Source organism: Haplochromis burtoni, unplaced genomic scaffold (assembly GCF_018398535.1).
Source record: "Haplochromis burtoni strain Fernald_Lab_line unplaced genomic scaffold, NCSU_Asbu1 Contig_60, whole genome shotgun sequence".
Classification (NCBI taxonomy): domain Eukaryota; kingdom Metazoa; phylum Chordata; class Actinopteri; order Cichliformes; family Cichlidae; genus Haplochromis; species Haplochromis burtoni.
In genome coordinates this window covers 2200101-2223875 of record NW_024582421.1, presented here as the reverse complement: position 1 = coordinate 2223875, position 23775 = coordinate 2200101, and the positions used below count along the sequence as shown (strand labels likewise).

The 23775-nt window shown below is 40.6% G+C and overlaps 2 protein-coding genes and 1 long non-coding RNA gene across 13 annotated transcripts in view; 2 read left to right on the top strand and 1 right to left on the bottom strand.

The window, feature by feature from the left end:
- The window catches only part of ubr4 (ubiquitin protein ligase E3 component n-recognin 4), a 56770-nt gene extending 42105 nt beyond the window's left edge, over nucleotides 1-14665 (top strand). For all 11 annotated transcript variants that reach the window (XM_014339668.2, XM_014339666.2, XM_042221098.1 and 8 more), the window contains 26 exons: nucleotides 479-606; nucleotides 724-853; nucleotides 966-1126; nucleotides 1240-1349; nucleotides 1706-1847; nucleotides 2021-2102; nucleotides 2241-2414; nucleotides 2546-2667; nucleotides 5374-5571; nucleotides 5702-5782; nucleotides 5927-6014; nucleotides 6191-6318; nucleotides 6537-6644; nucleotides 7765-7881; nucleotides 8008-8198; nucleotides 8379-8552; nucleotides 8649-8748; nucleotides 8861-9079; nucleotides 9161-9274; nucleotides 9484-9626; nucleotides 9746-9871; nucleotides 9957-10151; nucleotides 11943-12167; nucleotides 12379-12469; nucleotides 12703-12865; nucleotides 13189-14665. In XM_014339668.2, the coding sequence (XP_014195154.1) occupies nucleotides 479-606; nucleotides 724-853; nucleotides 966-1126; nucleotides 1240-1349; nucleotides 1706-1847; nucleotides 2021-2102; nucleotides 2241-2414; nucleotides 2546-2667; nucleotides 5374-5571; nucleotides 5702-5782; nucleotides 5927-6014; nucleotides 6191-6318; nucleotides 6537-6644; nucleotides 7765-7881; nucleotides 8008-8198; nucleotides 8379-8552; nucleotides 8649-8748; nucleotides 8861-9079; nucleotides 9161-9274; nucleotides 9484-9626; nucleotides 9746-9871; nucleotides 9957-10151; nucleotides 11943-12167; nucleotides 12379-12469; nucleotides 12703-12865; nucleotides 13189-13253 (3575 nt within the window). In that variant the 3' untranslated portion in view covers nucleotides 13254-14665. The remainder of the gene's footprint in view (nucleotides 1-478; nucleotides 607-723; nucleotides 854-965; nucleotides 1127-1239; nucleotides 1350-1705; nucleotides 1848-2020; nucleotides 2103-2240; nucleotides 2415-2545; nucleotides 2668-5373; nucleotides 5572-5701; nucleotides 5783-5926; nucleotides 6015-6190; nucleotides 6319-6536; nucleotides 6645-7764; nucleotides 7882-8007; nucleotides 8199-8378; nucleotides 8553-8648; nucleotides 8749-8860; nucleotides 9080-9160; nucleotides 9275-9483; nucleotides 9627-9745; nucleotides 9872-9956; nucleotides 10152-11942; nucleotides 12168-12378; nucleotides 12470-12702; nucleotides 12866-13188) is intronic.
- Nucleotides 14666-15611: 946 nt separating this feature from the next.
- LOC102299630 lies at nucleotides 15612-17553 on the bottom strand. The gene is made up of 2 exons (XR_316972.3): nucleotides 16541-17553; nucleotides 15612-16268 (listed from the first exon to the last, which is right to left on the bottom strand). It is a non-coding gene; the product is annotated as an uncharacterized LOC102299630 (long non-coding RNA).
- Nucleotides 17554-18616: 1063 nt separating this feature from the next.
- On the top strand, nucleotides 18617-20123 carry LOC102299329 (transcription factor HES-5). Its single transcript, XM_005941153.3, has 2 exons — nucleotides 18617-18828; nucleotides 18947-20123. The coding sequence occupies exons 1-2, from the start codon at nucleotides 18667-18669 to the stop codon at nucleotides 19385-19387; spliced, it is 603 nt and encodes a 200-aa protein (XP_005941215.1). The 5' UTR covers nucleotides 18617-18666; the 3' UTR covers nucleotides 19388-20123.
- The last annotated feature ends 3652 nt before the right edge of the window (nucleotides 20124-23775 follow it).

Below are 23775 nucleotides of genomic sequence, written 5' to 3'. Positions count from 1 at the left end.
AATAAAAAAAAATTTATTCATAACACACAGAAAAAGAGCCAGGGAAACTATTTTAAAAAACTAACGCTAAAAACAGATAGAAACCCTGAAAACCATAAATTTCACACCCGAGCCTCAACTCTCGGTACCAAACGACTGGTCGATGGCCCGGGGGTTGGGGACCACTGGGCTAAGGGACTCTAAATTTATAAACAGTTCATCCAGCTCGGTCAATCCTGGCCAGAAATTTTGAGAGAACAATTAATTAATTAATTTATTTATTTATTTTGGTTTAGTTTGGTTATTTTTGTCTGACCAAATCAGTCTCGGTCTACATAGGGTGGTATTGATTAGACACCTGGAACTATCGCTCTTCTTCTTCTTTTTTCCTCTAATATTATTTTGAAAGAGGTTTTGTTGGATTAAAGCAGTTAAGAGTCTTCGACTAATAGTGTTGTATCTTTTGTTTTGTTTTCCCTCACTCCTTCCCCATATGTAGCCCTCAGCCTGTTCCTCATGTCTGTCAACATAAAGACACCGGTAGTGGTGGAAAACATCACACTGATGTGCCTGAGAATCCTGCAAAAGCTGATTAAGCCCCCTGCTCCCACTAGCAAGAAGAACAAGGTAAAAAAAAATTTGCTGCATGTTTAAAATAGATAAATATAAGCATATCTGTTGTGTCGGTTACCACTTGGTTGTATTATGCCACCTAACAAAGTTATGTGTGTTTTCTGTTTAAAGGATGCTGCCATTGAGTCTCTGACTACAGTCAGGCCCTACAGTAATGAAATCCACGCCCAGGCCCAACTCTGGCTCAAAAAAGATCCCAAAGCATCTTATGAGGCCTGGAAAAAGTGTCTTCCAGCAAGATGTAAGTATCGTGTCTGAACGGTTTACATTATCTGAGTGTCACAGGTTCATTCATTTATTGTATTTAATGAAATAGGAGCACTCAATAAACTTCTCATTGTTGTCTATCGCAGGTCAGGAAACGATGTCAAAACCTCAGGGGAAGGCTGAGTTACGGAAACAGTATCTACTTGAGAAGTATGTGTGGAAGTGGAAACAGTTCATGAGGTCTAGAAAAGGAGAAGGCCTTTTCCCGCGCCTGCTTAAACTGAGCCACAACAACTGGCTGCGACAGGTAATAATTAAAAAATAAAAAATCAGAAAAATGTTGTTTGCTTTGTTGGTTAGTTCACAAACCAGTAAATGCAATTTCTTAAAAAATGCTAACTTTAGCTCTACTTTTTGCAGGTTCTTTTCACACCTGCCACCCAGGCTGCAAGACAGGCAGCTTGCACTATTGTGGAGGCACTTACCACAATCCCTAGCCGCAAGCAACAGGTCCTGGACCTGCTCACCAGGTACGAGTCTCAACAGAAAGCCATAAAATCATGACATGCTCTATTTTGAATTTCATATACATAAATTAGGTTGATAATTCCAATGAATTTGGATATGCTTAGCAATATAGCATAACTAGTTAAAGATGAATAGCTCTTATCATGTATTTCCATGATTTTATATTTGCTGGAAAATGAATTATCGGGCAGAAAATAATATTATTTTAAATACTTTACAGATAAAGTGTTAAAGAAGAACATAATTCTGTGCTTAATAATGAAAGAAAATGCGTCTCAGGCAGCTCACTTATTGCATAGTTTCTCAAGCAAAAGGATGAAAACTGTTAAAGTGATTAAAAAAACTGTCCTTCTTTAAGTTATCTGGATGAACTGAGTGTCGCTGGAGAGTGTGCAGTGGAGTATCTGGGTCTGTACCAGAAGCTGATTAAGCCAACACACTGGAAGATTTATCTGGCTGCCCGGGGAGTCCTGCCCTACATTGGCAACCTGATCACCAAGGTATTATTTTAACGTTCAAAGAATGTAATTTTATAGTCAGATAAACACTGGTGTTTTTAAGTTAGTATCTTCATAGTCCTGTTCCTTTCCCAATTTCAAACAACTGAAGTGTCACTAGATCCATTAGAAGTGCTCCTATTTCAGTATCTTATCTTGTTTATTGCTATGATCAGGAAATAGCCAATCTGTTGGCTCTAGAGGAGGCTACACTGAGCACAGACTTGCAGCAAGGCTACGCCCTGAAGAGCTTGACTGGTATGTTAGTTTCCATCTTTAGATTTTCAGCATATATACAGATTGAGTGGTACAAATTACTTTTATACCACAAGTAAAGTTGCAGCTAATTCAGACTTTCCTGAATCTTCTTTTTTTGGTTCTGTGTGTGTTTTTTAGGTTTGCTGTCATCTTTTGTCGAAGTGGAGTCCATTAAGCGGCATTTCAAAAGTAGGTTGGTCGGCACGGTTCTTAATGGTTATCTGTGCCTGAGGAAGTTGGTGGTTCAGCGAACCAAACTCATTGATGAAACTCAGGATATGTTACTTGAGATGCTGGAAGACATGACGACAGGTGGGCATTGACAATAATTATAAATTTAATTATGTTTTTAAAAAGATAATAATATTCTTATTTGGTCAACTGAATATTGTACAAATTGTGCTTAATATTTTTTTTATTTGTATGTCTTGTATTGTTTATAGGAACCGAGTCTGAAACCAAAGCTTTCATGGCAGTGTGCATAGAGACTGCAAAGCGGTACAACCTGGATGACTACAGAACACCTGTGTTCATTTTTGAGAGACTTTGCAGCATCATCTACCCTGTGAGTTGCCTTTACCTCGATTAGAGCTGCAACAAATAATGTCTTAAATTTTAATATAATGTTCACTAATTTTCACTAAGTCATACAAGTAATTTTCATTTGACTGAAGGCTTTCAAGTGCAACATCCTGCTGCTTTCTTGACATTTGAGATTAATGATCAAGTAATAAGAAGTAATTATATACAAATATTTGTATTATATACAGATATATTTAGATTGAGTGTAGTTTGTGTTTTAACGTTCATTCTTTGAGTTGTGAGTAAAGATGAAGAAGTGACGTGCTTGTGTAATTTTGGAAACAGTTTTGAAGCAGAATTTGTTTTAATCTGGAGTAGGGCTGGGCCATATCATACCGTTCAGGTAATACCAGTGTAATGTTAGGCAATGATAAGAAAATGAAATATCGCAATAGAATACGGGTAAAACGCGCATGCGCAGTGCCTTTGTTTTCATACGCACATGGCAGAAAAAGCATGGCGGCTACGGAGAATGAGAAGGGCGAAAGCGGATCGTTGAATGACAGATGAACCAGAATTGGTTTATAGGTGCAACTTCAGTGGTGTGGAACTGGTTTGGCTTTCGTCTGCCAGATGCACACCAAAGCACTATTTTGTAGAGCATGCAAGCAGGCCGTTGTTATGGTTGTGCTTATTGACCTCGAACTGATTTATGTGCTACACGGCGCTCGAAAACCTGTCAAAAAATGTTTTAGTACAGTTTTAGTACTAAGCTACGGAGCTGCACCGCTTGACAGATTGTCTGAGCATTACAGCTACCGTAGTCAGGAGTCTCCCGGAGTGATATGTACTGTGCTTCAACATAATATTACTGTGTTGTGTGTGTGTATAACCTCTTTTTAAGTTTTGTGGATATGTCGGCCAATTTCAAATCAAATTCAAATTTTATTTGTCACGTACACAGTCATACACAGTACGATATGTAGTGAAATGCTTGGACAACTGCTCGTGACCTAAAGAAAACAAAAAAGGAAAGGCTATGAATAAGATAGGAAATAAATATGAAAAATTAAAAAGGGTAAATTTAACTAGGAAGGAATAAAATATAAATTAAGGTTAAAAATGAAATAACTGTACAACACAAATTAGAATGAAGGGTAAATTTAACTGGGAAGAATAAGATAAAATATATAAATTAAAGTTGAAAATAAAATAACTGTACAACAAAATACACAATATAGAACTATATAAGAATGTATGAAGAAATCTAAATATAAATAAATATATACACAATAACAGCAGCTGTACAAGTATTAACCGGAAATGAAGAATATAGTGACCAGTGTTGTGCAAAAACAAAGTCCAGAAAGTCCAGTGTGTGTGTAAGAACCATATGTGTGGGTCAGTACTGTGTGGTGGTGTGATTGAGAGACCGTATCGCCTGCGGGAAGAAGCTCCTCCTCAGTCTCTCTGTGTTGGTCTTCAGGGAGCGGAATCGCTTTCCTGACCTCAACAGAGAGAACAGTCTGTTGTTGGGAAATGCCTTTTGGTTAAACTGTCAGCAAGGATTTGCATTTGCACTGTTAAATTTTTATATATAACTTTAATGCACATAAAAAAAACAGCTGCTTGTTTCAGAGCAGGGCGATATGACAAAATATTTATCACGATATACATTTGAAAATTTGCGATAACGATATAACTGACGATATAATTGACACTAGACAAAATACTTTACAACTCCACAACTTTATTAGTGCAAAAAAAAAAAATCAATGTATTTTCACTTAAACAAACAGCTTTTTTAAGTGCATTAAAGTTATATAAAAAATTAACAGTGCAAATGCAAATTCCTTGCTGACAGTTTAACCAAAAGGCATTTCCAGTGGAAATTGGCCGACATATCCTCAGCATAACCATGCATAATATCCACAAAACTTGAAAGAGGTTATACACACACAATACGGTAATATTATGTTGAAGCGCAGTACGTATCACTCCGTGAGGCTCCTGACTACGATAGCCGTAATGCTCCGACAATCCATCAAGCGGTGCGGGTTCGTAGCTTAGCAAAGTCGTACTGAAACATTTGACAGATTTTCGAGCGCCGTGCACATAAAATCGTTTTGAGGTCTGTAAACACAACCAGAATTCATACATAAGGCACACGGGATTATAAGGGGCACTGTCGATTTTCAGAAAAATCAAAGGATTGATTTTAAGTGTGCCGTATTTTCGAAAAAACATAGTAATAACGACCGCCCGCTGGCATGCTTTACCAAAAATAGTGCTTTGTTGTGTATCTGACGGATGAAAGCCAAACCAGTTCCACACCACTGAAGTTGCAGCATTTTTACAAACCAATTCTGGCTCATCAGTTTCATTTAACAATCCCCTTTTGCTCTTCTCATTCTGTGTTGCCGCCATGTGCGTATGTAAACAAAGGCACTGCGCATGCGCGTTTTACCCATGTTCTATCGCGATATTTCATTTTCCTATCGTTGCCCAACATTAGACTGGTATTACCGTGAACGGTATGATATGGCCCAGCCCTCGCTTGTTTAAGTGAAAATATATATATATTTTTTTATTATTATTTTTTTGCGCTAATAAAGTTGTGGAGTTGTAAAGTATTTTGTCTAGTGTCAATTATATCGTTATCGCAAATTTTCAAATATATATCGTGATAAATATTTTTGGCCATATTCCCCTGCCCTAATCTGGAGCATTTGTTTCATTCACTATCTAGGAAGAGAATGAGGTGACAGAGTTCTTTGTGACGCTGGAAAAGGATCCTCAGCAAGAGGACTTTTTGCAGGGTCGCATGCCAGGAAACCCCTACAGCAGCAACGAGCCTGGCATCGGTCCTCTGATGAGGGACATCAAAAACAAGATCTGCCAAGACTGCGACCTGGTGGCTCTTCTTGAAGATGACAGTGGCATGGAGGTAAAGTAACCTTACATTTGAGTTGCTTTGAAGGTTTCCTTTTCTTGTGAAATTATAAAAGGTGACACAGTTCAAGAAAAAATTACCAGATGTGTTTTTTGTTTTGTTTTGGGGGTTTTTTGTTTTTCAGCTTCTGGTAAACAACAAAATCATTAGTTTGGATTTGTCAGTGGCAGAGGTCTATAAGAAGGTGTGGTGTCCTACAAATGAGGTGAGACTCACATTTTCTATGAATTAGTTACACTTTTACAAACATTTGGAATCATACAAATTGTCATGAAATGCTTACAGTCCTTTAAAGAATTAATGGTACTGAGAGCCCACTGACCTTGTCTCCCCACCCCCCCCCAAAAAGGGTGAGCCAATGAGAATCATCTATCGTATGAGAGGACTACTTGGAGATGCTACTGAGGAGTTCATAGAGTCACTGGATTCAACTACAGGTTTGATTTGCTTTTAACTTGGTGTGTCTTCATAATTAGGGTCAAGCTTGTTCTCGTTTATGTGATATCTACCAGGTTTTGCCCTTAATATAATTATTGCTGTATGTATTCTTGGCCATCATATGTACCTGTATGCACAGAATGAGATGCAAATGTTTTAATTGATCTCGTTACAGATGAGGAGGAGGATGATGAAGAAGTGTACAAGATGGCAGGAGTGATGGCACAGTGTGGAGGACTCGAGTGTATGCTCAACCGGCTGTCTGGAATCAAAGACTTTAAACAAGGAAGACATCTGCTCACCGTAAGACAGTATTTTTGTGTCAGAAAGCGTTTTGAAATAATACCATTCTTTATTCTCCAGTCATCAATGTAAACTGTAATTTATTTGTAATTTTGAATTCTTCTTTGAATTAGTAAAAACTAATGCTGGTTATCTAGAATATATATGTCATTATTATTTGGAATTAAATTCATATAGTGCCCTACATTAGAATTAAAACTTTTTTTTTTCTCCCCCAGGTTTTGCTGAAGTTGTTCAGTTACTGTGTGAAAGTGAAGATCAATAGGCAACAGCTTGTCAAACCAGAGATGAACACACTCAATGTCATGCTGGGAACTCTAAACTTGGTGAGTCTTATGCTGATTGTTGTGAGTCAGTTTCTAGATTGTATTTTTGTGAGAGTGTGTGTGAGAGTGTGTGTGAGAGAGAGAGAGAGAGAGAGATCATGCCTTTTTAATTTATAATTTTAATAAATGACAAATGTATATTTTAACTCAAAAGTACAGTTTTTAAATTTAATGTTGCCAAAATAACAAAATAATACAAAATAAATAAATCTATCTGATTGAGAAATCACTCATCTTTGTAAAAGAGTTTATTACAGAGAAATGGCTCTTTCCAAAATAAAAGCTATACTATCCGCTTCTTCTGGGCTATATTCTCAGCAGCATATTAAACATATCAGGTCCCCATAAGGAGAATCATGTGCTAACGGCTGTCTAAATGATTTGGGTAAAGTTTGCGTGCTTGTTGTTTTTGTCTGCTTCCACTTGTCTTTGCACTAGGATGATGTAAATGTGCAGTTATATTCGTTGTGTTCCCACTAGCGCTATCAGAGTAATCTCGTTGAAATGACCTTAACGCCACAACACGGCAAATCTCCGTTAACGAGTTACCGCGGATCGCCCTGTGTGTGGGGCTGGATGGCCTCCACATGTTAACAAGCTAACTGTGCTAACGCGCTAGTTCCCACCAATTGAGCATTGCGTGGCGCATCCGACATACTGTTTTACTTTTGTCCATGACGCGCTTACCATCAGGGTCATACTTCACATGAAAACCAAACTAGTTCCAAACGCCAGATCTGAATGAGGGTGGGGGAGGTTCAAATTCGGCTAGCGTTGACGCAGTTGCCATGTTGCAACGAGCTTAACTTCTGTCTTGCTAGCTTGCGCTGCGCTCAGTGGATCTGCGCTCGACAGTGCAGCCTAGGCAGAGTAGTCAAACGCAGATCCACTGAGCGCTCAACACAGACAGCATCATCAGAAGAAAAGTTGATAAAATAAATAAAAAAATTTGTATTGTTCGATACATATGCGTACTGAACCGAAAGCACTGTATCGAATGGTTCAATATCGATACAAGTATTGTTGCACCCCTAATATATAGATATAGATATATAGATATAGATGGAGATGGATAGAGAGAGAGAGAGGGAAATATTTTTTTATGTTATTTTTCCTTCAGGCCTTGGTGGCAGAACAAGAGAGTAAGGATAGTGGTGGAGCCTCTATAGCAGAGCAAGTCCTGAGCATCATGGAGATCATTCTGGATGAGGCCAATGCTGAGATTTCAGAGGACAAGGTAACAATCTGAAGCTAATTTTATCTTCTGCTACAATCATAAAATCATACCCTCAAAAAGACCTTTTAATTCCGTTTTTGTGTTTTGTTTAGTTTTTTTAATTAGAAACTGTCTTGTCCTTTGCAGGGTAACCTTCTCCTTACAGGAGACAAGGATCAGCTTGTCATGTTGTTAGACCAGATCAACACCCTGTTTGTGCGCTCCAACCCCAGCGTGCTCCAGGGTCTTCTGCGCATTATTCCATACCTGTCTTTTGGCGAACTAGAGAAGATGAGGATTCTGGTGGAACGCTTCAAACCGTGTTGCAACTTTGACAAGTGAGCACTCAGCTTTTACTTACTAATAAGCACATGAAGACTTTAAAGGGGCTATTATTTTACATTTTAATGGATAAATCGGGCTAATCTTTGTAGGAGAACCATGCTCCTATGGGCACTTTTATAGTTAATTTAGTGAAATTGACTCTTATTTTTGTGTTTGTGTTGTGTTTCTTTAAGGTACGATGAGGAGCATAGTGCTGATGACAAAGTGTTTTTGGACTGCTTCTGTAAAATCGCTGCTGGAATCAAAAATAACAGCAACGGCCATCAACTGAAAGATCTTATTCTGCAAATAGGAATCACACAGAGTGCACTGGACTACATGAAGAAGCATATCCCAAATGCCAAAAAGTAGGTCTCTTGTAGGTAAATATTTTGTATACAAGTACAAATGCAGGATTTTTTGTTTATAAACCTCTTTTTTGTTTTTCTGAAATCTCTCATCAGTCTGGATGCGGATGTTTGGAAGAAATTCCTCTCTAGACCTGCTCTACCCTTTATTCTCAGACTTCTCCGTGGTTTGGCTACCCAGCATCCCCCCACACAGGTACAGAATGCTTTGAATATTAGACTAAACTGGAGTCAACTCAGACAGTTCTTTTTGTAAACACATGAACCTGTCTCCCTAATATAACTGAGTGTCATCTTCTTTTGTCTAGGTGCTCATAGGCACAGATTCGATAACAAACTTGCACAAGCTGGAGCAGGTATCCAGTGATGAAGGCATAGGAACTCTAGCAGAGAACCTTCTAGAGGCTCTGAGGGAACACAGTGACGTCAACTTGAAGATTGAAGCAGCCCGCAGAGAAACCAGAGCTGAGAAAAAGCGTATGGCTATGGCTATGAGGCAGAAGGCTCTGGGAACTCTTGGCATGACGGTATTTTTTTTTTTTATTATTATTACCACAGACTTGAATTGAAATGTGGATTTTATTGTAAGCTTTATGTTTGTTTTTCAGACCAATGAAAAGGGGCAGGTGGTGACAAAGACTTCACTCTTGAAGCAAATGGAAGAGCTGATAGAGGAACCAGGCTTGACCTGCTGTATCTGTAGAGAAGGTTACAAGTTCCAGGTATAAAAGCACATACAGGATTGAGGGAAGTTTGACATTATTTAACACTGAAGACGTCTGGTTTTTGGAATCCTATTTAAAGTATCAGTAGCCAAATTGTAGATAATTAAAATGACACTCTTATCAGTCTGATTTGCTGGTTTTCTTGGCATGCTGAAATTTGTTGTTGTTTTCAGTTCTCATTTTCATTCTGGTTTCTCTTTCACTAGCCAACCAAAGTCCTGGGTATTTACACTTTCACAAAGCGTGTAGCCTTGGAGGAATTTGAAAACAAGCCTCGCAAGCAGCAGGGTTACAGCACTGTGTCGCACTTTAACATAGTCCACTATGACTGCCATCTGGCAGCAGTCAGGTAGCTACAAACACCAGCACTTACTCTGTGGTGATGTTTAGAGTACCCCTTACATTCTTTCTGTAGCCCCACTTTTCATTTTTTTGGTAATACATGCCTGTTATTTTTACTTATTTTAGGCTGGCTCGTGGGCGAGAGGAATGGGACAGTGCTGCTCTCCAGAATGCTAACACCAAGTGCAATGGTCTGCTTCCTGTGTGGGGGCCACATGTGCCAGAATCAGCTTTTGCTACATGCCTAGCAAGGTTAAAAGAAAAAATCAGCATAAATTAGAGAGAACATTTTCTTCATGTGGCACAGTTTCTTCAACCAAACTCTTTTACTGCACAGGCACAACACATATCTTCAGGAGTGCACAGGCCAGCGAGAGCCCACATACCAACTCAACATCCACGATACCAAACTGCTGTTCCTCCGCTTTGCTACTGAGCAGTCATTCAGTGTGGACACAGGAGGTGGAGGTCGGGAGAGCAACATCCACCTCATCCCCTATATCATCCACACTGTTCTCTATGTCCTCAACACGTATGTACATTTTTGATGTGCACAGAAAACACTTGCTGACATTTACTCAATATTGATGCTGAGGTGATACAGTGGGGCAAAAAAGTATTTAGTCAGCCACCGATTGTGCAAGTTCCCCCACCTAAAATGATGACAGAGGTCAGTAATTTGCACCAGAGGTACACTTCAACTGTGAGAGACAGAATGTGAAAAAAAAAATCCATGAATCCACATGGTAGGATTTGTAAAGAATTTATTCGTAAATCAGGGTGGAAAATAAGTATTTGGTCACCTCAAACAAGGAAAATCTCTGGCTCTCACAGACCTGTAACGTCTTCTGTAAGAAGCTTTTCTGTCCCCCACTCGTTACCTGTATGAATGGCACCTGTTTGAACTCATCATCTGTATAAAAGACACCTGTCCACAGCCTCAAACAGTCAGACTCCAAACTCCGCCATGGCCAAGACCAAAGAGCTTTCGAAGGACACCAGGAAAAGTATTGTAGACCTGCACCAGACTGGGAAGAGTGAATCTACAATAGGCAAGCAGCTTGGTGTGAAAAAATCAACTGTGGGAGCAATCATCAGAAAATGGAAGACATACAAGACCACTGATAATCTCCCTCGATCTGGGGCTCCACGCAAGATCTCATCCCGTGGGGTCAAAATGATCATGAGAACGGTGAGCAAAGATCCCAGAACCACACGGGGGGACCTGGTGAATGACCTGCAGAGAGCTGGGACCAAAGTAACAAAGGTCACCATCAGTAACACACTACAACGGCAGGGAATCAAATCCCGCAGTGCCAGACGTGTTCCGCTGCTGAAGCCAGTGCATGTCCAGGCCCGTCTGAAGTTTGCCAGAGAGCACATGGATGATACAGCAGAGGATTGGGAGAATGTCATGTGGTCAGATGAAACCAAAGTAGAACTTTTTGGTATAAACTCAACTCGTCGTGTTTGGAGGAAGAAGAATACTGAGTTGCATCCCAAGAACACCATACCTACTGTGAAGCATGGGGGTGGAAACATCATGCTATGGGGCTGTTTTTCTGCCAAGGGGACAGGACGACTGATCCGTGTTAAGGACAGAATGAATGGGGCCATGTATCGTGAGATTTTGAGCCAAAACCTCCTTCCATCAGTGAGAACTTTGAAGATGAAACGAGGCTGGGTCTTCCAACATGACAATGATCCAAAACACACCGCCCGGGCAACAAAGGAGTGGCTCCGTAAGAAGCATTTGAAAGTCCTGGAGTGGCCTAGCCAGTCTCCAGACCTCAACCCCATAGAAAATCTGTGGCGGGAGTTGAAAGTCCGTGTTGCTCGGCGACAGCCCCAAAACATCACTGCTCTCGAGAAGATCTGCATGGAGGAATGGGCCAAAATACCAGCTACTGTGTGTGCAAACCTGGTAAAGACCTATAGTAAACGTTTGACCTCTGTTATTGCCAACAAAGGTTATGTTACAAAGTATTGAGTTGTATTTTTGTTATTGACCAAATACTTATTTTCCACCCTGATTTACGAATAAATTCTTTACAAATCCTACCATGTGGATTCATGGATTTTTTTTTCACATTCTGTCTCTCACAGTTGAAGTGTACCTCTGGTGCAAATTACTGACCTCTGTCATCATTTTAGGTGGGGGAACTTGCACAATCGGTGGCTGACTAAATACTTTTTTGCCCCACTGTACATGTGTGGGACTGTTGAGACTTAAAATAAAACACAAATCCAAAGTTTGATTTTACAGCTCATAGTTCTCATTCCCATCTCACCTTATTTCACTTTGCAAATTCTGTCACTGTAGTACAAGGGCTACGTCCCGAGAGGAGAAGAACCTGCAGAGTTTCCAGGAGCAACCATGTGAGAAATGGGTTGAAAGCTCATATGAAGTTGAAGGGCCCCACTATTACACCATCCTGGCCATGCACATCATGCCACCCGAACGGTGGAGAAGTTCTCGTCTGTACTTCCTGCGGAGACTTCTGGGCACTGCGCATGCCCGTAAAGTCTCGGCAGCCTGTGCAAACAAGTATGAGACCTTTCCTTTCCTGTCTCCATTTGTTTTACACTCAATTACACTAGTGTAATTTTATTTTGAATACATCTAAGACATGTGAGTCTTGACCAGTGAAGCAGGTCAGAGTTATAAATTTAAAAAGAAAAAGGAATAACCATTGAATGTTGTGTCCATTATTTATCTCAGAAGGTCTTCATCCACATCTTCTCTTATCTATTCTCAGGCTCACAGATAAAACACCAAAGGAATATGCAGTGTATCGCTCACCTCTTCTTTTCTGGGGCCTGGTGGACCTGGTCTACGACATGTTCAGGGTAAAGTATTTTGCCTGTCGATACTGTAAAACGATGGTATTATGCTCTTTCAATTTTGGGGATGCTTTGTAAAAATAGGAATCATTACCTGTAAATACAGAATTCAGAATGTTGTTTGTTTGTTTGTTTGGGGGGGTGTTTAGGGACATTTTCAATCTAATGGGAACATTGACATTAGACAAATAGATAATATACTGTAATTCCCTCTTCTGCTCTTGATTTTGTTTTTACAGAAGGTACCAACCAGCAACACAGAGGGCGGCTGGTCCTTCTCACTGGCAGAATATGTCCGTCACAATGACATGCCCATCTATGAGGCCTCCGAGCGTGTGCTCAGGGCTTTCCAGGATGAACTCATGCCCGCTGAATCCCTGTCAGAGTTCTTTGATGTTGTAGGTCAGTATGCACACACACACCTATGTTTCTGGCTGATACTATTCTGATACTACTTCTTTTTAGACAAAATAAATCATCTCAGATAGAGAAAGCCCACAAAAAAGAACGTTTTGGTAGTGAAATTTCAGTGAAATCCATCCCAAATAAATGCCGTCAGTGAATAAGAGGATTTGCATTATTCAGTGCAGAAGTATAGACAAGCTTCACAGTTTATTTTCGTCTTCTCTTGTGCCATTTTTCTTTTAATTTATGACACTTCTTTTCTGGTGTGAATAATAAACTGTGGTGTTGGTCGAATGTTACTATTAAACTTTGTTTTTCAGGTCTCCTCTCTGAAATTCCAGACCCGGACCTCTTCCTGCAGGATTTGTTGAACTCTTTGCCCTAATGGCCAACCTCAAACCACAACCCCTCAAACACAAAACGCCCCTGCAATTATCATCTGGACACCTACCAGCTGAACAAAAATTTACTTTTTACACACTGATATTCACACAGTGTATACACCACGCTTCCTACTTAACTCCCACTCCCATATGACATCTTCAAATGATCTTTAAGCAGAAACTATGTGTAGTTTAAAAAAAACAAAGAAAAAGAGAAAAGATCCATCTCTGTAAAGTTTAACACAGAAACACCGTGCTGTCAAAGGTTGGAGCGGGCACACAAAACAGAATTTACACTTTGATTCAAACTCTTTCAGACTAGAGTTGAGATCACAACTTGTTTTGTTTCAGGAAGCTTGAGGGAAAAATGAAGCAGGGCTCTGCCGACCACCCAGCCACAACCATTCACATCTGTCACCATCAAGGCATCTGTCTCTTTATGATGCCATAGATGATCAAAAAAAGGCCAGCTGAATTTAATGATTCATGTGAAAAGAAGAAATAATAGTTTTTTTGTTGTTGATGGGAACAGCCTACGAATTCTGTTTTGTTGTGATCCTATCTTTTGGCTTTAAACTCCTCCCCCTGTCTTTGGGGTACAATAACTAAAATGTTTTGGGTATTTGACCCACCACCTATGAAGAGCGGCATTTGATTTTAACTCCTTTTCCTTTTTTTTGTTTTTTTTTCTTTCCATTTTTGTTGTGCTTTAAGTTTTTTTTGGTAAGGGTTTTTTAAAATGGCAGAAGGTTTCACTGTCACATGGTTGCAAGCTAACCTGTCCTTTTCTTCTGGGCTTTTGCTGTTTGATCTTCATGTAGAGTCTAACAGGAATTTGAGTGACGGACAGGGAAACAAAAAAGCAGTTTGGTTTTATTTTTTTCTTGTATCGACCTTGGAAGCAAAGAGGGGGAAAGAACAATGAAGTGTTTTATTTTCTTCCACAAAGCTATGCCTTGGTGATGAAGTAAACTTTGGATTGATGAAAACATTTCCATCTGTTGCAATGAAACACCAGACTTGTCTAAATGAATAATAAACATAGACCTACATTATATCCTTTACACTTTTTCTCTTTTGACTAATTATTTTTATTTTTTTCCCTCTTGAGCCTCTCTGCACTCTTTAATTTAGGTTTTGGTTTTCCTCAGAATTTCTGGAAACACACACGTCAGTTTCCAGAACAGATTTCTGGAAAGCAAAGTCTCACTTTTACCCTCAACAGTTGAGCAAACTTTGAACTTACAGTTATTACAGAACCCTTGTACTCAAGAGTTGAATGCATGGTGTGGAGTTCACCCAGTTTCTCGTCAATTCACCTATTCCCGCTGCTATACGATGTTTAACTGTTGCTGAATGTCTGCTTTTTGAATTTAGCCTATGATTAATAAAGCCGTAATAATTCCAAATCTGATTCAGGGTAACCTCTTCTGTTCCGGCTGGTTTCTAGATTTGGGGGAAAAAAATATTAAAACCTGCACCTTTGTTTCCTTTAATCGTTTGACAGTGCTCATAACACTGCTGTCTGTAAACATGCACAGAATACAAATGAACTCTAAATAATGTGGAAAGTGTAGTTTAAATTGGATCTCATATCTGTTGGATTGATTTAGTCTTTGACGGTTTCATTAAAATTAATTTCTTCACATTTTGCTTCAAAGGCGACATTTTCTTAGAACTTCTTTAGGAGGTCTTGAGAAATAGTTCCCCAGGCTCTCTGAAGGTCTGGATCCTGGATGCTTCGAGAAGCCTGGAGAGCTGTTCCTGAAGACTACTTAAAGTATATCACAAGAATGCTCCCTAATAGTTTAGACGAAGAATAGGAAGACTGTTACAACTGCACTGTTTTTCCCCTTTATATATTTGCACATTTCAACTAACTGCTGCACCTACTTCCAAGTTTTTCAAGCATAATGTAAAGAAATGAAGGGTGGCTAGAGACCTTTTGCGCAGCACTTTACATCAATCAGTATACTTTTCATTAAAAATGCAGGCATGTGCGTAGTGGTGTAAGATGGTAAGTCCCCAGTCTGATTACTTCCTCTTTTCATGCACAGAGGGTTAAAACTCCAGAAATGTATTTAAGAACACTTTTATAAAAGTTTGCAGCTTTAAAGCAGAGCTCTGAGAATTCATGGTTGAATAATTGTTGATCACATGTGAAGTGTTGTTGCATTAATGCACACTAGAGGGTGACATTGATTATGACACTAAAGTGCAAGATATGGAAGTCGAACCTTTCGAGGCTCAACACACAATCATAATTTAATCATTTACATTTTGAAAGTGCCGGAGCAAACAAAATAAAGAAATGTATATATTTAATCCATTTTGTTAGAAAACAAAACAAGCAGCACATGATGGGAAAACATGTCATTTTACTTAAAATTGCACAGGAAAGCACATTGCACTTTTCACTTATGGCTTTCAGCAACAAATTTTATACATGACTGACAAAATCTTAAACATTTACAAAATATGCATTGGCATAAAATTAACTTTTACCCTTTAAACAAAGGAATATGACTTTCAGTTTAATAAAACTGTAATAACATGATCTTAAAGTTCTAAGAAGTACTTAGATTTAAGGCATAACATGCACATTTCTAGGGCCTGTGCAATGACCAATAGGATCACGGTGCAGGTAGTCACAGTTAATGAGAACTCCCATCTTTTCCACCATTTGTGCTTAAGAAGACATTTGGAGAAAAAAGTTTATAAAAATGCCTAGATTTTGTTTTCCTCTTCGTATTTCAACCCTCTTTCGGTGCACTTCTTACTGGCAACACAAAGGCGACACATCCTCAGAAGGTGAGGGGAACAGCCTCATGGCCTCTCTGGAGGATTTGGTGTAGCCATTATGGAAAATGAAGGCCTTCTTCACTGTGAAAAAGGAGACAGTCTTGTCCCACACGTCAGAGCTGCTCATTCCAGTGCTTAGATGGCTCTCTAACGTGGAGCGGAGCCTCACTGCTCTGTCTGTGCACTTCCTTTCCAAAATCATCATCTTACACAGGCTGTGGAAGGAGATGGAGAAACATCAAATTAATGGTAGATGCAGAGAATTGGGTTGTTTCCAGGAGAAAATACCAGCATGCATAAATATTGACGGCACATGTAGAAATGGTTTTGGTAACATTCATTCAACATTTAAAAAAAAAAGGAAAAACTTTCAATCACTTTTGAGTCAAATTCACAGATAGTGGAAGAAACATTGCTGTGATGCCTGTTCAAAACTAGGATCAAGCCTAGGATGATCTACAATGAAGTTTCTTGTATTCGAGCTTACGTTGTGTGTTGATCCCTCATGGCGAATATGCAGTCGGATGGCGTCCCGTGAGTCCAGGCCCGTGTGGGTTACAAGAAAACGTTCAGGGTTATGATTTTACCCACAGAGACCTCCCTCATTTATATACTTATGCCAACTTTCCCACTGATTTAATGTGATGTTGGTTCTCACAGTGTTTGGCCAATCACAAAGCAGCATTATGACAATAGGATGTGAATGAATTAGTTGAATTCATTGGGGTACAATGGCCCCAATCCAAACAAACAGGTGGGAGGGGCCCATTGCTTGCCCCTTGTTGAGGGAGATTTCCTTGTTATTGTTTCCACTGGGATGATATGTGGTGGGAACGTGGAGGACAACATCTGTCTGAGGACGTTCTTCCTGGAGGAGAAAGACGTCCATTGGTGGGCAGAGTTTCCAGATAGGCAACCTAAATATTTAGATCACATTTCCAAAAATGTATCTATGTGAGGGCAACAAAAAGCATCATCACAGACTGGATCTGCATCTAAGTGTTGTTAGTACCTGTTATATTAGTCTTTAATATAGAATAATCCCTTTTCTGTTGCAACAAGCTGAGAAAGTGAAGTGGTTTTCACTTTTTTCTCAATTTCTTAAACTTTTCGTGTCAAACAGTGTAAGAGTTTTGCACCTTTTTATTCACAGATTCTTAAAAAAAGTTCATCATCCTATCCAGAAAGTTTCCCACCCTCCACACACACACTCCCTATTCTTCTTATTTAACTTTCTGTCTCTATTTCAGCCTCTCCAATTCTCACGGTAAACATCTCCCGCGCTTGATCGGCCGACAATGGCATACAATCCATCCAGATGGTGTGCCTGGAAGCCCTGTTGACAGCTCTGTTTTCCTGGGTGTGTGCGTGCATGTGTTGTTAGTGGGGCTCGAAGGGGGGGTTGGTCACTCAATCTTTGTGCAATGGGGCACACTTCCTTTGTGCAGGCGGCCTCAGAGTCATTAAACACTGAAGTGTGGGAAGCCTGGGACCACAGCGGCTCCCACGTTCCACACAGGCAGGAAGGGAGCGTGTGACTGAGACGTGGCCAGCATGCCGCTGGCAGGTCAGCCAGCTGTGTGGGTGTGTGGGGTAGGGAAAGTGAATGAGAGTGTGGCTGTCTGCATGAGTTTGTGGGGGGTTGCCTGATGTGTCAGCATGTGCTGGGAGCGTGAAAGCTTAAAGCTGAAGCACTTTACAATTCACACACAGCTCTAATCACGTTCATCAGATTAAAGCTGACAAACTGAAAACCAAACGTGTCGCTAATGAGTTATAACAGGCAAATTTTGAATGGCAGCACTTTTTTGTAACTGAGAGAGTACACTTTGCATCAGCTCTACAGTCTTTAGATGTCACACAAATCTCTATGAAAATGCTTGAGATTGGTGAACGTAATGAAAATTAGCTGCGATTAATCACTAATACTTCAGCTTCATCAGGGCTGGATATTGTGAGAGTGATTTGGTCAGATTATACAGCTGTCTCTCAAGGATTGTACTAAACCTTGAATGAGGAAACACCTTATAAACATATAACAGTTTAATCAGATTATCTGAAAAAAGGGTTAAATATTCATAGTCTAAATATTCTCTTTTCTTTTTCAGCAGAATAGTTTTGATTTGCAAATCTGTTGCTTTCTTTCTCTTTGAATCTTTGAGGAACCTCAACCTGTTGCACAGCTCTGAAAGTCTGCCATTTCACACTGGTGGAAGTGGCTGCATGTTGGTCTTTCTCTAATGCTTGGCCCTCTGTAACACCCACGTGTGCCTGGTGGCAGAGGCACTTTGTCTTCAATTACGTGGCGGCGAAGATGACATGAGACAGCGGCATGCTTCCCTCTGGGGTCACCACTTTCCCATATCAGCACAAGCACCGGGTCAGTCTCCCATCTACCCCCACTCAGCCCCCCTCCCTCTGCCCACTCCACCCCGGGCTTTCTCTTGCAGTCTATTCCTCCACCTGCTCCCCAGAGACACACTCATTGTCCCCACGGCTATAAACACTTCATTGAGCATGTGGCAGCCCTGCTTTCCTCAAAGCCCTTCCCAGCACTCCCATTGGCCCGGGGACTGTGAGAAACTCCATCAAGCCTAAGACTCACACATTCATATGGAGATTTGGGTGTATAAATACAGGGCAGTGGCAGAGGAGAGGAGAACGCAGCTCAGATCCAACCAGCTCTTCAACCCGAGTAGAGACCCTGACTCCACAGCAATGGCTCCCTCTGTTTTTGGACAAGCAAACAAGGAACACCTGACCCCTGCTCACAAGGTAAATACTTTTTTCAGAAAAGTCTCATAACTGGATTTGTGTTGGTACAAATAATTCAATTAAAAGCAATGTTCAATTTGACTAAAATACCTTTTTTTTTCCTCCTTCTTTTCTTCAGCTGAGAAAGCCAATGGTAGAGAAACTACGCAGAGATCGCATCAACACCAGCATCGAGCAGCTGAAATCCCTGCTGGGGCCCGAGTTCCTCAGGCAGCAGCCTGACTCCAAGCAGGAGAAGGCTGACATCCTGGAGATGGCTGTGTCATATCTGAGAAACTGGCACCAGCAGCAGAAGCAGGCCGGCTTGACCTCTAGCCCGATGGTGGCTAGCGACGGTTACTCCCACTGCGTGCAGGAGGCTGTCAGCTTCCTGTCCCACTGCCAGGTCCAGACTCAAGCCCACAGGCTGCTACTCAGCCACTTTCACGGCCTGCAGGCGTCCAGCGGGACCAGTCACAGTCCCTGCAACCTCCCCTCCCCTCCTGGCTCCCCACTCCATCAGGTCAGCTCCAGCAAGGGCGTAAGCCAGGTCAGCTGTGCTCTGTGGAGGCCCTGGTAACATGGAGGCGGGATCACCTGTGAACCGAGAGAGAACTACGTCTGTGAACGTCATGGACAGAGAGTTAAGGACTTATAGAGAAGTCTGCTTTCTTCTGCTTTAGCAGAAGATTCAATACTGTCAAGTGTTTTATTTTGTGGTGAAATCAGCACGATGTGCCGGTACTCCTTTGGAAGGACTGAAATGATTTAGTGTATTATATATGATACACGCTTTATTATTTGGAGTGCTCATTCTGTGAATGCGTTAATTGTCCCTGTGGGAAAACTGCTCCTGACTTTTTGTTTGTTTTGCAAACATCATTGAATTATATTAACCACGTTGGTTTGAAACTATTTAAGTGTCCGAGACACTGATCGATGTGTTTACTGTTTGTCCCTGATGCTGAGTGTCACTGATTGACGTGTTTCATCAGTTTGCTGTTGATGAATCAAAAACAAGCCATAGAGAGATCCCATGGATCCATCTGTACTGTAAATCTTATAACGATTATACTTTGTTCTATTTGTAACCATCATTTGGCCTGTGTATGAAGGATACTGATACTGTAACCATTACCTGTCCACTTGTAATGTTCATAATGGATTTTTAAAATCTTCATAACAATGCCTTTTATAAAGGCCTTTTGCGCTGATATCAATCTTTGTAAAAAGAATCTGATTTATTGCTTCCTTGAGGAGTTTGATATTGAAAAAAAAATAAATGAGAAACTTCTGATGAAGTTCTGCAAATATAAGTAATCGCAATGTGCTTTCTTTTAAAGAAAACTACAGTGCTAAATATGTCTTGACTTATTACTGATTGATTCATTTCTGTACACCAAAGTGAGAGACAGAGAAGGGAGCTGGTGGAGTGGGGGACTAAAAACTTAAATCCAGTCATACTAGAACTGACAGCAGCTTTAGTTCAGTGTAAGAATTGAGCTCTGGTTCTTGTAAAGATTCATTAGGTTAGTGCTAAATATTTGGTGGTTTGATCACCATTTATGCATCTATGGCTCCAGTAATTAGTCACTTACATCACTACAAACCTTCTAAACATTGTAAAGACTTAGGAAATGGGGAAAATAAAATGGCGATATAACAGAAACTCCAACTAGACGCAAGTTTTCACCATTTAAAGAGTGATGCCGATTAAAATGTACAAGTCTGTCTTTTTTTCTTGCCATAGTGCCAGGTGTATAATACATCTGTTTGCACAGGTCTGGTGGAGCTGAATGGTGGCACTCTACAAGTGCTTAAATTAAATTATAATTCTTACAAAATGACTACATTTTCAAGTCAGTTTAAGTGACAGTAATTTGAGCAGAATGCAACTAAAGAGTTTGAATCGTTAATGTTAATTTACTGATTCAGGAAAGTGTCTTGTTTAGCTAAATTTTGATTTGAGATTTACCACAGGTATCATTAACATGTCATCTTATCCGACCTGGTAATCATCAACAGGTGCTTAAAAAAAATCAAAAATCAGTATGTAGACGCCCCAGCAGGCCACATATGCCGCTTTTCTCTGTTGTGATTGTCTTGGTATGTTGTGCAGTGCTTGAGTTATCTCTCAAGTGCCACAAAAGTCTTTCACAATTATTTGTGTGCGCTGAAGTTGTGGAGAATGTGGGACTTTCTCAGGGTCTAGTTTGCCAGGCCAGATGGTCTGGCTGAAGCTGCCCCCCCCCTTCAACAGGAGATCAAACACCATAGCTAATGTGATGTGTAACAAGACACACTTCTATTGTTCCCATCTTGGGACCAGTGAATAGGCGCAGAGTGTGGGAAACGGGAGATACCACACTCACAGAGAGATGGCTGACGGGAAGCAGCTCTGTGCCGCCGCAGGTCTGAGCAATGGCCGAGACTTTATGGCATAAATTCAGCGCTCTCAGGCGGCTGGTGGGAGGGGGACTCGTCTTCCCACACACTTGTAGACAAAGACCCCCAGCAGCCATGTAGTGCACACCAACTTCCAAAGGAGGAGAACTTCGCACTGACATGATGACAAAGAGAAAAAAAGAGATTTAAAAAGCGCTGGGCTCATTGAAAGTTACTGGATTTTTTTTGATTTTTCAGTAATGACAACAGTTTTAAGTAGTACTGCTGATATGGGCCACACAGATGTAAGAGGAGAAAGAGAGAGAGAAAAAACAGGGCATCTCATTACCTCCAGAGATCCGAGATTTACTTTTTTACCTGCTTTAATCTCTCTCATATCAGATTTATTGTGAATTATTGTTCAATACCTGTAGCACTTTTTGAGCATTTTCTACTGTGCCGATGCTGCTTTTACATGACTTGTGGTGGGGATGCTGCCACTGACTGGACTCACTGCTGTACAAAAGTCTTGAGACTCCCCTCATTTATTTATTTTAGATTTTTCTATGAAAATGGGAAATATGGGCATTGAAAAATGTGCAAGAAGAAATGGAAATATAGTGTATAAGACAAAAACAGACAATTGTATAATCTAGTGAGTTCCAATATTTGGTGTGACAACACAGCCTGAACTTTTCTGTGTTCATAATTTCATCAGTTTTGACAAGCTCTCAAACACCACCACCTGACTGCACAGATGGCTGTATGCTCACCCAGCTTTACCCCTCTCCTTACCTCCTCTGTACACATTGATCATGACTCAAACTATAAATGTCGACTTTGAATTCATCACTCTACCAGACCTGTTGTGTCTGACTTTCAGTCCAGTTCTGGTGTAATTTTTCATACCTCAGCCTTCTCTCTGTTTCCCCTCTTTATGACCAACCTTCCACTGAGACCACTTCTGATGAGGCTTATGAATAGTAGATGAATCAACTGAAGGTACAGATACATCCATCAGATCTGGTGTTAAAGCTTTTCTTAAATTTCTCCTATTTCTTAAAGCCATGACTTTCAGATACTGTACACCTGATGTAAATAGATGTAAAGACACTGCAGAGACACACTTCAAAATGGGTAGAGATATGCAAAGTTGGCTACTAAGACCTCTTTGGGAATCACCTTGTTCGTGTAAATATACTATTTTATGACTCTCAAGCTGTGTTATTTTTAGCAATTTTCATACATTTCAATAAAGAAGTAGGTTTAAATTATATTATATTATATGTTTTTGCAACAGGCTCCTAGTAACAAAGTGCCTATGTGTTGTGCCAGTGTTGTGTCTTTTATGTGTAGACACAACACTGGTTCATCACTTGAATTAGGGGCTTTTTTATTATTAAATGACTCATAGTTTAGCTTAACAAACAAACAAGAATCAAAAACAAAATTGGTTACAAAGATGCACGTCCCAAAACCTTCAGAGAGCCTGGAGAACTATTGACACTTTGAAATATTACAAAGAAAAGGTCTGGCTCCTCGGAAGCAAAGTCTAAAGAAATCAAGGGGCGGCCCAAGACTTTTAACAGTACTGCATCTCTGCAGTTCTTCCTTTGTGATGAAACCTTTAGTTCTTCTATCAGCACTATACATGGGTAACTGAAAGCACAGACCAAAACCTCCATACAGACAGGCAGTGAAGCCAGTTGACTTGATTTTTCCCAGATGGACCAGGACACAGAGTTTCTGTTTGAGCTGCAACAAAAGATCAATTAACATTCCTCGGAGCGTGGAGGAGCGGCATGGCTTTTGGAGCCCATTTAGCCTGATGTTGGGGGCTGGTGGGAAACTGGGGAGATGGGACTACTCACACTGCGCCCACAAGGCCAGCTTCACATCTGGGGCCAGCCAATGATGGAGGCCCTCAGAGGCACACTGCCAGCCCCGCTCATAATGCCATTAACTTGACACTAATTTGACACAGTTCATTTACAGCAGAGTCTGCAGACCCTCGGGGGAAGCGAGGCAAGGACTTTTGACTAAAGGCTGCCAACAATTTTTCAGAAGAAGTCATGACCAGTAATAAAGATATCTGCAAAATATGCTAAATTTATTAGTTTCGTAATAAATTCATGACTCGGTGACTCTCTCCAGCAGGGTGGCACTTTTGGGTCTTTCTTTGTTTGTCTTTCTATATGGGGGCAAATATAAACATGGCTAATATGCGCTCCCGCCCCTGTTTGTCTTTAATAAGAGGAACAAGAGGCTGAGTAAACGCCTCACGCTGTGCGTCAACACAAGCGCAAAAAAATCGCATGTTGGGCATTTTGAAGCGCACGCGTTGGTCGGCCCGGCTCGGGCCAGACAAATTACGCCACTCACCTCCTTTCACACCTGGGTCGTCTGTAGCTTTGAATATGTGCGAGATACACTGCTGAAGCTTTCCCTCACTCGCGATCCCCGTGGGAAACCTTAATGTCAAGGCTTGAGTGGGGCGGAGTTGGAAAAGCAACAGGTGGTAGACGAATAAGTTTCATCTAAGACTTCTTTGATTGTCCTGTCCTCAACTTTGATGGGACTGCC